The following is a 16,083-nucleotide window of genomic DNA, read 5'->3' as shown; positions in this document are numbered from 1 at the left end:
AATTCAATACAAAATAAAATAATGAATTAAAAAAATAAAATGCATTCCATATCTTTGTTGTTAAAAAACTTGAATATTTTTAAAATTTTGCTTTTTATTTGCCAATAAGTAGTTTATTTACTGTGACTTCTCAGCAATCATGTGTATTCTTGAGAATTTCCATAAAGTGAGAAAAACTAACTTAATTTTTTTTTTTGCCACCTGAAGAATTCTTTAACATTTGAATATCTGGTTAGTACAGACCAAGGTTATGCCTTGATTTTCCATTTGTGGGAAAGTCATACTTTAAGTCAAAAATTTCTGTTCTGGCCCTGGCCGGTTTGGCCCAGTGGATAGAGCGTCGGCCTGCGGACTGAGGGGTCCCGGGTTCGATTCCGGTCAGGGGCATGTACCTTGGTTGTGGGCACATCCCCGGTGGGGGGTGTGCAGGAGGCAGTTGATTGATGTTTCTCTCTCATCCGATGTTTCTGACTCTCTATCCCTCTCCCTTCCTCTCTGTAAAAAATCAATAAAATATATTTTTTTTAAAAAGAAAAAGAAAAAATTTCTGTTCTGTAAACCATCATATCATCAGAGACTGTAGAATTTATATTATGATATCTTCTCAAAAGGAAGAGAAAAAAAACAGTTCTTCATAGGAGTTTTTTCTTTATCTTAAATGTCAATGATCACAAGTCTGGTTTCTCTTCAGTATGGACCTGCATGTTTGAATATATTATTGCCTTGACTTCAGTTCCCTGAAGATGCTTGGACAATGAGAATTCTTCTCTCCACCCAATTGACCGTAATTTGAAATTTACTTGATCAAGACTAAGTACTTTCACTTCTCGGGGTATGAAGAATTCATCAGCACTGAACTTATAAAGCCACTCATCCAAAAAGTGAAACAGAAGAGACTGTAAATCTCCTCCCTGTGTTTCTACTTCTATTGCTTGGAGGGGCTCCACCGTGTCAGTATCTGTCATGTAGCCAAACATGGCCATTGCACTTTGCTCAAAAGCTTCCTCCAGAGTATCTCCCCATGCAAGGAACTGGACATGCGCTGTATGATCCAAATACTCGTACTTCCCATTGACTGGAGGATACCTGGCCTTGTTCGTCTTCTGCTTCTCATTCAAATTGTAGCCCTGAATATCTTCCTCTTCCTGCACCAGGACTGCAGCCTTGGACAATCTACTTCCACCCTTCCCTAACTTAAATGTATTTATAAATGCATGAAATGTTGATTAATAAGAATGATAATTAATGAAGTTGATATGATACATGTTATTGATGTTTAATTAAATATTTATTAACTTTGATTTTTTTTTTCTATTTGTACTTTGAGCCTTCTTCCCTTCCTTCCTTCCTTCCTTCCTTCCTTCCTTCCTTCCTTTCTTCCTTTCTTCCTTTCTTCCTTTCTCTCTCTCTCTCTCTCTCTCTCTCTCTCTCTCTCTCTCTCTCTCTCGCTTTCTTGAGTTTTCAGATATTTTCAAAGATCTCAGGCCTTAACTACCATGCTAGCTAATGGATAAAATGGTACAGCCAGCTCCCTTAATCAGTTTCTTATGCCTAGCCTTACCTTATACAACTCATAAAGGTAGCTATTAAGTTGGAACACATGAATTGCTGTTTTCATTTTCTCTAACTCTCTCTTTTTTACGGTAAAATATGATCCAATAGAGGCAATTTCACACAATTGAATCTAGTAGTTTTTTGTTACAAATACAATAGGCTTTTTCCTGTGGACATGTAGAGTTAAACTGGAGAGCTAAGACTGACCTGTGCTAGGTGCTCAGTAAGGATTTGCTGAATTAATGAATGCACGAACATATCAATAAATAACCAAAAAATACCAATAGGAATGAAACTGCATGGTACAGACTTGTGGTAGTGGAAGGGGCAGAATATATTAGTCATACGAAGCACTTTGGCAATTACTTTAGTCTTTCTAGCCAACATTCTCTTTTTAATTTAATTTTTATTTGTTAGGGAGAGATAGGTATTGTATGTAGGAGAAAGCAGTCCTGGCCTATTTCACTGCTGACTCTCCTCATTAGGGGGAAAAGAAAAAAGAAAAAAAAAAGAAACATCCTGGGAGTTTAAGGAGGAAAAGAAGCATCATGGACCCAAGAGAGACGACTTGGGAGGTTGGTAGAATTTTCATGAAGCATGTTGCTTTTCATTTCGCATCAAGGACTAACTCCATGGGCAGCATCATACATGGAAAGTTCTAGTGTTCCTGGTGTTTTCCCTTCCATGTGATCCCAAGGAAGCTGACAACTTTATTTCTTTTCCATTTTCAATTCTAGAGAAAACAAAGGAATATCAAATCTTGATTATTAGGACTTCAACTTTGGGTCCACTCACCCATCTATGTAGTCATCCCCTCAACCCATTATACCATGATGTGCCAGATTCTGTGTAGGTGCTGGGAACAGAATGAAGTTGAAGATACAAGACACATTTCCATCCTAGAGGGGATGTTCAGTTTCTGTAGGAAGAGTCAGTGTGACTAGTGATGGAAGAGATAAGTAGGTAGAAAATAGAGGTCCTTCGTACCAATAGCATGGAATTTGGGAGAATACAAATGCTTTCTGGAATACAAAATGTCAGGTTGTCACTTAAGATAGGTGAGAGACAGAATTTTTAAGTTAAATAGCCCTCAAATACATATTCGTATTCCTAATGATATCAAATAGCTTGTTCTCACCTGGAGGAATTATTTTTTTATTAATTTCACAGGCAATTCCCTCGGCTGTGATTGGGCAAGAACACACACATTTTCCATCCAGCAGAATCACAGTGCCCCCATTCTGGCATGGGTGGCATTTTCGTATGCTGTATTCATTGACATAATCATCAATGGCCCTTTCCAGATTTTCTTTCTTTAGGTGTGCATCTTTCATTTTCAGTGGAATCAGGTTATGTATAGGAGATAGCTGCAAGGAAGCAGAACATTTAATTTTAGGTATTTTTCTTCTGATGGAGCTTGTAACATTCTTCACTGAAGTTAATTAATTAATTAACAAAAAAGGACTTTTTTAAGGATTATTATTGCCAGAAATGATGTTAGCCTTTAGGACTATATTAGTGACCAAAATGAGACATGATCTCTCTGGTCATGGAGATGACATTATGGAAGTAAGGGGACTGATATTAAAATAATCATCCAGGTAAATTTAAATGAAAACTTTGATATGTGCTATAATGATGGGTGTCAATATACATTGTTCTAGGACAAGAAGATATTCATAGGAAATTTTTTTTAAAAAGTAACTTTCTAACTTATACCACACACAAAGAACAACTCTGGATTTGTTATAGATGGAAATGTTAAAACAAAACAATAAAGCTTCTGGAAGGTAATATATGGGAGACCATCTTTAAGACCTTGAGGTAGAGAACAACTTTAATTAGGACACAAAAGCACTACCTGTAATGAAAAGAAATATGCATTTAACTACATCAAAATAAAAGAAAATCATAATTCCTGACACGATGCACTAAGGACACAATATCACATTTAAAAAAATTATCTTTATTGTTGAAAGTATTAGAGATGATCTCCTTCTTTTACCCCCAGTGACTCCCTCCATCCTGCACTCCCCCAGGCCTTCACCACACTATCGTCTGTGTCCATGGGCTATGCATATATGCATATAAGTTCCTCGGTTAATCCCCCGCACCAATACCCCATAATATCACTTTTGTGGTATTCTTGCCCAAAATGCACAATCTCAATCTACTCTAAGCCTAAATTGAGAGACATTTGACACAAGTGACCAATACTCATCACAAGTGTCAAGGTCGTGAAAGACAAGAAAAATCCGAGGAATTGTCACAGATTGGAAGAGACTACGGGGACATGACCACTAAATGCAACATGGGAACCTGATTGGAACCTTGACCAGAAAAAAGGACATTAGGGGAAAACTAGTGAAATTTAAATAAGGCCTATGATATAGTCAATGCGACTTTTCTGATTTTGATAAAGGTACTATGGTTATGTAAATTGTTAATATCAGGGGCTTCTGGGTCTAGGGGTCTATGTGAAGTCTGTGCTATCTTTGCAATTTTACTGTCTGTATTATTTGTGCGCATTTATAGTAAGTCTAAAATCCAAAATAAAAAGTCAAAAACAGGAAATGATTATTGAAAATACCATTAAAGAGTGAAAGTCCTCAAGTGAGAGAAAACATTTATAACACCTTTAAGTGAATAGTCTCATATCCAGAACATACCAAGAGCTTCTACAAAGTCAACACGACTGTCCGCCAGCACACCATTCACTATTAGTGTGTAGGATATGGATTTCAACTATATCATATTTATTTGGAAGAAAGAAACCACTTCCCAGCGTGGCTACATTGGCACAAACAGCCTAAGCATGTGGTGGAGTTATTTTGATTCTTAAGAAATGAATTCACCTTGTTTTACCCTTCAAAGGAAAGTTGAGGCCAGATAATCTAAAGTACAGGAAGAGAGGGTCATGGAGAAAATACAATTTGGATGAAATGCACACACAGTGTTCAAAGAGATAAAGATGAAGGACATGTAATGACAGCAGTTTCAGAGGAACCTCAAACCCTAGAGTCAAAAATCCCACAAGAAGACAAAAAACAATTGAAATGTACTTTTTGAAGTTTTCCTGAAGAGCCACACCTTTTTCTGATGAACTTTGGCCTTCTGTTAAGTAAGGAAACAGTTATAATTTTTCTCCTATCCTAGCTAACTCTACCTTTCTGTCATTTGTAGATAAATGTATTTTTAGTGGATGTAATCTATCATAAAATTTACTAAAATGCAAAAAAATGACAATATAGTTTAATATTAAGTACTTAGGTTATTGTAACATTAAGTATTATATTATTACCAGAGGCCAGGTGCACAAAATTCGTGCACTTGAGGGGGGGGGCGTGGAGGGGAGGTGCCTCAGCCCAGCTTCCCCCTCTCATAGTCTGGGAGCCCTCAGGGGATGTCCTACTGACAGCCTAAGCTGCAGTCTGGCCTCCCTCTGCAGGAGGCAACCGGCTGATCAGGAGAAGGCACCAGCCCCATCACCCCGCTGCTGCTGCCCTTGCCGGCCACTACAGCCACCAAGGTGTTTTCATCAACACGAACTCTGGTCCCTTCACCACGAAAAAATGACAACTTTTTAAGGCATTTTCAAGATGTCTCTTTCATAGGATATGACATTTCTTTCTTTCTTTTTTTTATCCTCACTTGAGGATATTTTTCCATTGATTTTTAGAGAGTGTGGAAGAGAGAGGGAAAGACAGAGAGAAACATCAAGAGAAGGATACTACTTCGATTGGTTGCCTCCTGCATGAGCCCTGACCTGGGCCCCGACTAGGGAGGAGCCTGCAATCTAGGTACATGCCCTTGATCAGAATTGAACCCAGACCCTGTGGTTCGCAGGCCGAGGCTCTATCCACTGAGCCAAACCTATTTTGTGTCAGTCTATGCTATAGGCACTTGACCTGCAGTCTTATTAAATCCTTAAAATAAACCTGGAGCCCTGGAGAATTTCGTATTGCAGAAGTCAGAAAAGAGTATACATCTCGTGAGGGACAGAGACCCAAACTCAGCCTGGGTTGGTCCGATGCCACCCTTTGTGCCTTTCTTCCATGCCATGCTTCTTCCCGGGGATGAGATGGGAGTGCATTTGAATGGTCACATCTCTTTCAGATGAAACTAACTGGTCATCTGAACCAGCAGTGACCTTCAATAGGAGGATGACAAAATCCTCTATCTGAAAAGACACATTCCTCACCTTTTCCTTGGTGAGCACTGGAGCATCACTTAAGGAAGACGCCCAATTCACAAAGTCCATCACATCAACCGCTTTGACTCCTCTGAGAAGCTTCTCTTTCAGTTGAGCTGCATATTGTTTGGTTCCTCCATTTATGAATGAAATCACATCATCTATGATGCCATCCTTGGTGATGTTTACTGAGAATAGACAGAGGATGTAAGTCAAGCATTTTTAACTCTGTGATAATTGATAAACATTTATTGAACCCCTTTCATATAGGCTAATACATTTATTGAATTTTACCTATAAATACTACTAACTTTTCCACACCAAATACCCAAGGGCAATTTGTATTAGTAGCTACTTGTAGATGTCAATCACCTTTTTTAAAAAAATGATAGCATGATTGAGATATGTTGGTATTCAAAGGTTATCACTTATGCATATGCACAAGTGGGAACTAAACACAACTTTAAATGTACTATAATTTTTTGTTGCAGACTTACTTTCATAATCATATGTCATATTGGTTTGCTTTGAACAATTTTAATATTATAAAAAAATTCAAAGGGTTCAAAAAAGAATAAAGTGAAAAGCAAAATTTCTTTCTATCCCCAATTCCTACCCACTTCAGTCTCTCTCACCAGGCTAAACCTCTTTTAACAAACTTTTGTAAATCTTTTAGATTTGTGGATTTTTTAAACCAGAAAAAAAATTTAAGATGATTTTTATCCTTCCACATTTTTATGGATGAGAAAATGGAGACTCAGGGAGTTGGAGTGATTTGTCCCAAATTACGCAGTTAGCTTAAGGGCCAAATATGGAAATGGTGACATTTGATGGCAAGTTCAGCTTTCTTTTCAGTTCATCAGTGGCTTCCAATCATGGCCACAAGTTAGTGGTTGCTATGCTTTAATAAATATCAGGTTTTCCTCTTTTCTACTTCTCTACCATCATTAAAGATGAGTCTCAAGCTTTGTATTTCTGATTAGAGTAAAAATTGAGAATTCCAGCACTGCCTCATGCTTGAAAATCCGCTAAAGATGAACAATAGAAGTCGTATTTATACTAAAGATATTTATATTTTTAAAAGGGTTATGCAATGATTTATATTAAGGATGGATTAGGGATTTCTTTTCTCAGCTTTGCGATATAATTGTCATAAATTATCATAATAAATTTAACTCATATCATGTCATATAGTTATAAAAACATTTTTTTTTCTTATGATGAGAACTTTTAGGATCTACTCTCTTTGTAACTTTTCAATTATACCATACAGCATTGTTAACTGCATATAGTCACTGTGTTGTACATTACCCTTTCTCCCCCACCCCTCCACCCTGAATACTATCTTGTAACTGGAAGTTTCTACCCCCTGACCAATTGAGTGAAGGTGAATTAGAAATTTCAAATCGGGTGGAAGGTTGAGTTAGAGAGAGTTTGGTCTTTTCCATTTTTAATGGATACATATAGTACTATCAATAGTCCATTCAGAAACTTTCTGAAAAGTAGGGGAATAAAAGAAATTTTTTTCTCAAGATATTCTTCTGCCATTGCCATCATAAACGTACAAATCTGTAATGACTAGGGTGTGAATGGCGCCCCCTAGAGCTGCGCACTGCACAACCTGCACAATGGTGACACTGATGAGTACACCTCCGTGGGTTGCTTGTGTTTATAACAGTTTTGAAAACACTGTAAAGATAAAATAGTTTTTAAGCACTTCTAGGTGTGGTGGTGGTGGTGGTGGTGGTGTGTGTGTGTATTTTTGTATAAGAAGGCTAGATAATAAGAGGGCTCCTAGTGACCGGGCAGTGCTCATTGACATGAACTGCCCCCCCCCCCCATTTTTTGACCTAATAAGTTAGACCATACTTACCAGCTTTACCTTCACCCCCCTTTACACAATCATCTTTATTAAGATTTCCTTTGATTTCAACTCCAAAATCCACAGATAAGTCCACATGAAACCCGAGGCATTTCTTGACATCCCTTAGTTCAACACCTGTTTAATGTATTTAGTTGAAAATTATTAGATAGTATCTATCAAGATCATACATAAATTCCAATTTTGCTCTTTTTTAAGAAACATACTTGGATTCCTAGACACTATTACTGAATGCAAACACAAGGCCTTATCTGTCCTGCTTCATCCTTGTATGTGAATCTAGTGGCCTCCTTTTGACTTTGCTTATCAACTTAATGGCAAAGGGCATATACATTCACCCCTCATTTGAAAAGGATCTAGGTCATTCTAGGGTGGTTATAGTTCTAAGATTAAATTTCAGTCCTTGGAGCTTTTTCACCCAAGAACTCTGAGCCTGAAGGGTTCCTTGTGTTTTGATCACTGCTGCTGAGCCTTTCTCTTCTGATTTTCCATTTACTCAAAACGCAGTCCTCTTGTGCCCATCCCCCAGTGATATCTATCAGAATAGCTTAGCAGTATCAGCAAAGCCATCTCCTGTTCCACTCCCCCAGGTAGGCTTCTTCTACCTGCCCAAACTAGACTGAGGCACTAGGAGCAACTGGTTCTGGCTGGATCATGTTTATTTCACTCACAGAGTGTTTACCAATGGTGTGGACACTATCACAGATAGCCAGGCTTTACTATCATAGGTGCATCCCATTCTTCACCTGACACTGCCACAGACTACGGGGAAGGAGCCACGGAAGTGATTTTTGGCAACACTTCCCTTCCTCAGAGACACTCCCCCCAATTTTTAGAGCAGAGGGAGGAAATATGCTGGCATCTATCACTTCTTTAAGAAATATTATAACTTGCCATAGTTATAAAATTAATTATTAAAACTTATTAACATAGTCCCTTTGCCTCTATTTCATTCTTAAAAGATTTAGATAAAAGCCTTTAGGCCAGGATGGCAATTATGTAGCACAGAGGCCTATCCTGTACATATGGCAAACACTGATGGTCAATCATGGCCTTCTTTCTATGATTTTAAGTGTGATCAGAAACCTACTCAACATGGACCCAATTCAACTACCACCAAATGATTAGAACTGTCATCATACAACGTAGAACTAATTTTCCACCCTTGCTTTAAGATGTTAGACTTATGTGATGTTAACATTGCTTCTTCCCTTTTCCCGAAGAGAAAATTTAGATCAATATTTCCCTTACAATGCTGAAGAATACTTTGACGATAATTATGATACACATAATGAACCAGCCTACTGAATAAGAAATAGGTTGTGTAAATTATGTCTCTCACACTTTCTTTCACCTTTTAAATAGTTCTTCACTTAAAGCAGGATTACCAATAACATTACATTGTAATACGATTTCAGCTGCTGACTAGTGCATGATCAAGGCATCTTGTCTGAAGCCAGTTTGCTGTGTGGCAGGGCTTTAAGTGTCAAAGGGCAGGGAGAGTGTCCTCTCAAGGAAGCAGGTTACATTATTCTAAAGCCTATAACCACTGACAGAGGCCAGCAACAGGAAGAAAACATTACTAGAAGTTAGAGCTCTACTTCTAGGCATACCGTGTTTTTCCATGGAAGCTTTATCCAAAACATATATCAGTTCATATAATCCTCCCAGAGACCCAGAACTACTGTAGTGAGTTCCATAGGTTTCCAAAAATGCAAAATATTCCCCCTTTTCATAGGTAGGTGGCAGATATTTTAAATCATCCAAGAAAGTTGATGTCAGCATGATGTCCCGATTTCTCATCACAAATCTTCCCAGGGCAACTTCTCCTTTCACATGCAGAAACATTTTTTCCTTTGTTGTGGAGCAGAAGACAATAAATGTGAGTTTTAACACCATTATTTCAAATTTAAAAGTCACAAAATTTGAAACTTCCACAGGCAATACATTTTTTTTTTTAGGAGTGACTGTAAGATATCACTTTAACCCAGTAGAATGGCAACCTTAAAATACGATTAATGCCAAGTGTAGGTGAAGATGTGCAGCAGCTAGCACCCTTTCATACATTGGTGGTGGGAGTGGAAAATGGTGTAACCACTTTGAAGAACTGTTCGATAGTTTCTTATAAAAGTAAACACACAGCAACCCTATGGCTAGTAATCCCACTTTTACATATTTATCTAAGATCAATGAAAAAGTTGTCCACAAAAAGACCTGTATAAGACTTTTAGAACAGCTTAAAATTGGAAATGATTAAAATGTCCATAAACAGGGGAATTGTAAACAAATTGTAGTATGTTCACATGAAGGAAAACTAGTTAGCAAAAAAAAAAATGAACTACGGATACATGTAACAACATATTACACTGTAAAAAAATATTACACTGAGTGAATTAAGTCAGACACAAAGAATACATACTGTATTGTTCCGTTTATATGAAGTTCTGGAACAGGTGAAATTAAGCTATGTTCAGAGAAATTTGGTCATTGGTCACCTCTCAGGTGGTAAGAAATTGACCACAAAGGGCATGAGGGAATTTTCTTGAGGTCCTGGAAATGTGCTATATTTTGTTTGAGGAGGTGGTTGCATATGTGGATACAATAGTCAAAGCTCATGGAACTATCTGCTTAAAATCTTTGCATTTGATTGTGTGCAAATTATACTCATTAAGTTGATTTAAAAATGTTAACAATGGAAGGAAATGTAGATAGTATATATGAAACCCAATCTTTTTATTTTACAGATGAAGAAACTGTGATCCAAAGGTATCAAGTTATTTGCCCCAAATGACACAAATAGTCCATGCTAATGATTGGTATTAAAAACCTACGTCTCAGGTCTCCCTCTTCTTTCCACTATGTCCTCTTGAGCTTTGAAAATACAGATGGAATAGACACGATTGTAAGACAAGGATCTCAAGCCAGATGAACACAGCTCAACAGTTAAATGTTCCTTGGAATGATGGCTTGAATGTCTAGGAGGACACTAGGGCAGTGAGGAAGTATGTGATTCAATGCTAGCAGACCGTGCCAGCCAAAACTAAATTACAATTGGCACCCATGATTTTTCAGATGATTGTTTTGAGATTCTCCTTCTGTAACTGTGGTTGGCACATGTTGATTTCATGGGAATTAAAAACAGTATATACAAACATCACACCAAACTTTCTGTGTTCTAGAAGCATGATTGTTCACACTGCATGGCCTAACTGCAGGTGATAGTGGCTGACTCAATCTCTAACAAAAATCCTAAAAGACTTTACTATATCTATAGTAAGTCATATGAGTTCTCCATCTGATAACTTGCATAATAAATTTCAGTGGACTCTCAAAGATGCACAAAACATATTTGGGTTCCTTTGCATTGTTGCTAAAATTAGGAAGTATATCTTATCAGAAAGATGTTATGTCCTTTGGCTCAAATTATTTTAGAAGTAAGCCTTAGGCCATTCCTATTCAAACACACTGTTGTGTCTTCTATCTTACAGGAATTTAAAAACAAACTCTTGACTTCACTTGTCCAAACATTGCTACCTAAATCTTTGTTTTCATTAGAAACAAAATTCCCTTAAAGAGTTTTCTATCCTGGCTGTTTCCAATTTTTCTCTTCCCAGTTTCTCTGAAATCTAATCTAGTCATGTTGCTGCCCTTACAACCCCAACAAAACTTCCCTTTTTGAGGTTACCAATGACCTTCAAAATGCTCAAGCCACTGGTCCTCATCTTCTTTGACATATTAGTATATTCGACATAGTTTATCACTCTTTTCTCCTTGATAGTGTTTCTTTTCTTACTTCTAGGGAAGTTCTCAAACTGTAAGGTACGAACAAGTCACCTAGAGAATCTTGTTAAAGTGCAATTCTGATTCAGTAGGTCTGGGTTAGAGTCTGAAATTCTAGTTTCCCAGTGATTTAGAAGCTGCTGGTCCATGGACCACACTTTTAGTAGCAAGGTTCTAGGGCATTAACTTCTTACGTGACATCTCCAATTAGATGTCTAACAGACATCTCATCTCTAACCTAACTAAAACGTAACCACCAGTGTTTTCCTCCAAACTTGCTCTACCTCCATCCCATTTGATAGCAACTCCATCCTTCCAGTCACTCAGGCCCCAAACCTTGGTCATGTTTGACTCTACAACTGTCCTGTTTGAACTGCCATCATCTCTCACCTGGATTCCTGCAATAGCTTTTTAACAAACCTTGCTTCTGCCCTTAACACTCATAATCTCTTCTTAATAGAGTACCAAGAGCAATCATTTAAAACATATTAAGGTTTATCAGTCTTCCATGAAAAATATTCAAATGACCTCTTATGTCCCTCAGAGGAAAAAAACCACTCCTAGATTAGGCTGAGATCCTTCATGGTATGGTCCCAGGCAACCTCTCCAGCCTTTCCTCCTCTGGCTCACTTTGGCCCAATGGGGAGGCATGTTCCCATCTTAGAGATTTGTCTCTAAAACTTCCTTCTGCCAGATATGTCATCCCAAATATAACTATTTGGTTATATCCTCTCTTCAAATTTTTGCTCAGATCTTATCTCCTCAATGAAGCTTCCTTTTTAATACTGTCATCTGTCTCACACTACTGATTTCCATTATGTGACTCTATTTTTCCTTTTATTATGTAGCACTTATCATTTTCTAAATACTATATAGCTTCCTTTTTTTTTGCTCTCATGTTTATTCTTTTTGTCTATCTTACCCTGCTGATTTTTGTCCCGTCCACGAGGTCAGGACTAGGACTCTTTGTTAGTTTGGTTCACAAATGGATTTTAAGCACCTGGAGCAGTTCTTGGCCACATAGTAAATGTACAAATAGATATTTGTTGAATGATTTAAAGGGTTTTCCAACTTCACATTTTAGGTGGGTATTCTTGTGAATATATAGGCAATATACAGAACCATATAAAACTACTAGAGGCCCGGTGCATGAAAATTCTGCACTTGGGGGGTCCCTCAGCCTGGCCTGCACCCTCTCACAATCTGGGACCCCTCGGGTAGGGTCCCTAGGCCTGGCCTGAGATCAGGGCCTATCGGGGCTTTCCTTCCCCGGCTGCAGGCTGCTGGCCCCACCCCTGCCACTGCCACTGCTTGCCATTTGTGCAGCACTGCCCGCCCTCCCCTGCCACTGGTGGCCTCCCTCTACAGGCGATAGGCTGGAGTGCAATGGCTTGGCTGGTCTGGGCCTCCCTCTTTCTTTGCTTGGGGGCGGGGCCAGCCCTGCGAGGGGCCGTCTGCCTACCTGATCACCCCTAACCACTTGCCTGCCTACCTGATCACTCCTAACTGCTGGTCTGCCTACCTGATCACCCCTAACCACTCTGCCTGCCTGCCTGATTGCCCCTAACCGCTTGCTTGGGGGCAGGGCCAGCCCTGCAAGGGGCTGTGGTGGTCTGGTCTTTGGTCGTTCAGGTCGTGACACCTCTGGCCTTTTATTATTTAGGATTATATCATTAGGCATAAGTACTAAAAGTGGGAGAAGGGTATCTAAATAGATGATTATGATATCCATAAAGGAAGAATGAACATTTTATAAGTATCATACTGATTATAGAAAGTATATTACCCCACCCCCCAGCAAGCAGTTAGGGGTGATCAAGTAGGCAGGCGAGCAGTTAGGGGTGATCAGGTAGGCATACTGCCCCTCACAGGGCTGGCCTCGCCCCCCAGCAAAGAAAGAGGGAGGCCCAGGCCAGCCAAGCCATCGCACTCCAGCCTGTCACCTGGATAATGACACAAACTTTGAAACCTGGCTTAAATATTAAAGACAAACACATTTTCAAAATCTAAAATTAAAGGTATGATTACAAAGTAAACAGACTAATTTCATATGCAATGTGTACAATTTTATGGCATTTATAACTTTAGAGACACACTTTATAGTAAGTACATGGTCAATATCCTAGGCATTGCAATGAATTACCAAAGTATGCAGTAATTTGTTTCTAAGTTACTCTGTCTCTGGTATGTTGTTACAGGAGCCTGAAGATAGTACTAGTATAAATTGAGCAGTCTATTGTTATAATCTCAGTCAAAAAGTATGCTCTGAGTTCTTAATACATTTGTTCTCTGTCTACTACCAGCAAACATCTCTTACTATTACTAAAGATCCTATATGGCATTTTTCTCCAGTTACCATTCTTCTTCCTGACATTTTGGTAACTTACTGGAGGATTTGTTGAGTATTAATTCTTTCTCTCTCTTATAGGCTCTAAACATATAAACTTAAAAGAGGGGGTTTGGTTAGTTTGAAAAATATCCCATTACATTCTCTATATGAAGTGTTCAGTCTTACCTTCTTAGAAGAATATGACAAAAACTGTTGGTAAGTTTCATTTTTGGAATACCTAAATTGGAACGAGCCACCAGCACTTCCTTGGGAAGCATCAGGCACTAGGGAGTCTTCTCCTGTAGAAGGATTGCCACGTCCGCTTTGCGATGGCCCTCCCTCAGGAAGACTTTTACGCTTCCCAAGTTTTTCAGTTGGTGTGTATTTTAGAGATATATCTGCATTAAAGTTTGATGTTGACTCTCGAACGACTGATTGGAATGCTTTAAACTGTTCTTCATAATGTTCCGTTCTTAAATTTTTATCAACTCTGGTCTAAATGAGAATAACAAAGTGTTGTTATAAACAGCATACAAAAACCATCCAAAATAAACAAAGACCCCCCGCCCCCATAATTATTGGAAAGGCAGTAGAGCCTTTAAAGGAGGTGAAAATAAAGGCCCTGAGATGAGATTGCTGGGGTTCAAATACAAGCTCCATGTCTTGGAGGACATTCCAATAACCTCTGTCTGCCTAGTCTGATTCCTAGTCTGTGAAACAGAGATGCTCACCACAGCTAGCCCAAAGGTGGTTGTGAGGATTCAATTAAATAATGCAAATGGAAGTTTTAGAACATAGCAAGCTTTCAAAAGTTAATATATTAATAATTAAAAAGCAAGTTCCATAAAAGATGCACAATATACTTCCACTTGTGTATAAAAAAAAGAAAATAAGAAATGATAAAAGCTAACACTTCTGGATGGCTTATGGGCCAGGACCTATTTTGTGTATTTTGCACATGTTAATTAATTTAAGTAGAGAGGCTGGGACTTGAGACTTGAACTGCCTTGTCACCTTTACATGCTACTGCCTGTAAAATTAGTAAAAACCAATATATACATTTACACATGGAAAATTATTGGAAAGATAGACAAACCATAGAGAGAGAGAGTTTGCCCTTGAGAAGGACAACCATGAATGGGAATGTGGGGAGGGAGCATTTTTCCTTGCATAATTTATTGAGCTGTTGGACACTTTGATTGCTCCCCCACCCCCACATTCATTTTTTGCATGGAAAAAAAAATCCGGAACTAAACAACCTACTTAAAAATTAAAACTTTCCATCAAAACATTCTTTGCCAAGACGTCTATGCTCAGGTATCAATGGGAAGATTGTTACTCTCAATGGCTAAGCTCTTTCCAGAGGTCCTTGTAACACTCGTCTGGGAAGGAGACACCCATCTCTTGTCAGTGGCATAGATTAGATGCAGTAGCATGCATTGGGCCACTGTTCTGCACAGGGTTGGAATGTTCTACCCCCACCCCACCCATATGTTAAAATCCTAATGCTCAATGTAATGGTAGTAAGAGGTGGGGCCTTAGAGAGGTGCCTTCATGAGTGGGATTAGTGCTCTTATAAAAGTAGCCCCACAGAGCTCCCTCCCCTTCCATCATGTGCAAACACAGCAAGAGATCTGTGACCCAGAAGAGGGTCCTAACGTGAGCATGCTAGCACTTTTATCTGAAACTTCCAGCCTCCAGGACTGTGAGAAATACATTTCTGTTGTTTCTAAGTTACTCTGTCTTTGGTACAGGAGACTGAACAGACAAAGACAGGAAACCTAAAGTTACCATCTAGTGGAGAAAGACAAAAATGCATGTAATTTTCTTTAAAACAAGGCATGCTGGGAAAATTATTCAGTGGAAGGGGGAAGAGTAACCTAACCAAGTTAGTTCCCTGCTTAACATATTTCAGTCTTCCCTCTGCCTGGAAGATCAAGTCTGAACTAGACTTATTCCAAGTTAATCTCTCTTTACTGTACTCAAGCTTTCTACAGCCTATACGTCTTCCCACCACAGGGCTCTTTTATACTTTCTAGAATGTTCTCTAATACAACCTGCCCATCTTCCCATAACACCAACATTGCATACTGATACACATTCTCTCACACATATGCCCATTTTACCCCTTCCCCTGCTTAGTTCTTACACCTAATTCAAATCTTAACTTAAACATCAGAGAGGACTTTCCTGACCCCACAGATGAACAAATCCATTTTCTATAAGCTTTCATGACTCTTCTTTTAAAATAAAACAAAATTAAAACGCCTCCCCTTTTATAATTGCTTATTTAATAGGCCTTCAGATGGTAAACTCCAGGGGGGAGTCAGGGACCATGTATGTCTT

General features: G+C 38.7%; 1 protein-coding gene and 1 pseudogene across 3 annotated transcripts in view; both read right to left on the bottom strand.

Annotated features, from left to right (window-relative positions):
* Nucleotides 1-668: 668 nt before the first annotated feature.
* On the bottom strand, nucleotides 669-1,226 carry LOC102244140 (annotated as a pseudogene). The gene has a single exon (XR_001363350.1). The product of XR_001363350.1 is annotated as a protein archease pseudogene (transcript).
* Nucleotides 1,227-1,940: 714 nt separating this feature from the next.
* C9 (complement component 9) overlaps nucleotides 1,941-16,083 on the bottom strand; it is a 31,876-nt gene continuing 17,733 nt past the window's right edge. The window contains exons 6-12 of one of the 2 annotated variants that reach the window (XR_313948.2): nucleotides 13,924-14,232; nucleotides 9,242-9,482; nucleotides 7,620-7,745; nucleotides 5,756-5,934; nucleotides 2,693-2,921; nucleotides 2,384-2,576; nucleotides 1,941-2,287 (exon numbers count right to left, since the gene is read on the bottom strand). Coding sequence is in view for 1 of the 2 variants with exons in the window: in XM_005872569.2 (XP_005872631.1) it covers nucleotides 2,265-2,287; nucleotides 2,693-2,921; nucleotides 5,756-5,934; nucleotides 7,620-7,745; nucleotides 9,242-9,482; nucleotides 13,924-14,232 (1,107 nt within the window). In the remaining variant the exon portion in view is untranslated. The remainder of the gene's footprint in view (nucleotides 2,288-2,383; nucleotides 2,577-2,692; nucleotides 2,922-5,755; nucleotides 5,935-7,619; nucleotides 7,746-9,241; nucleotides 9,483-13,923; nucleotides 14,233-16,083) is intronic. The other variant, XM_005872569.2, reaches the window with a different exon arrangement.

The sequence above is a fragment of the Myotis brandtii genome, unplaced genomic scaffold (genome assembly GCF_000412655.1).
Source record: "Myotis brandtii unplaced genomic scaffold, ASM41265v1 scaffold384, whole genome shotgun sequence".
Classification (NCBI taxonomy): domain Eukaryota; kingdom Metazoa; phylum Chordata; class Mammalia; order Chiroptera; family Vespertilionidae; genus Myotis; species Myotis brandtii.
The sequence above is the reverse complement of the archived record's forward strand: the minus strand, read 5'-3'. Positions and strand labels throughout refer to the sequence as shown.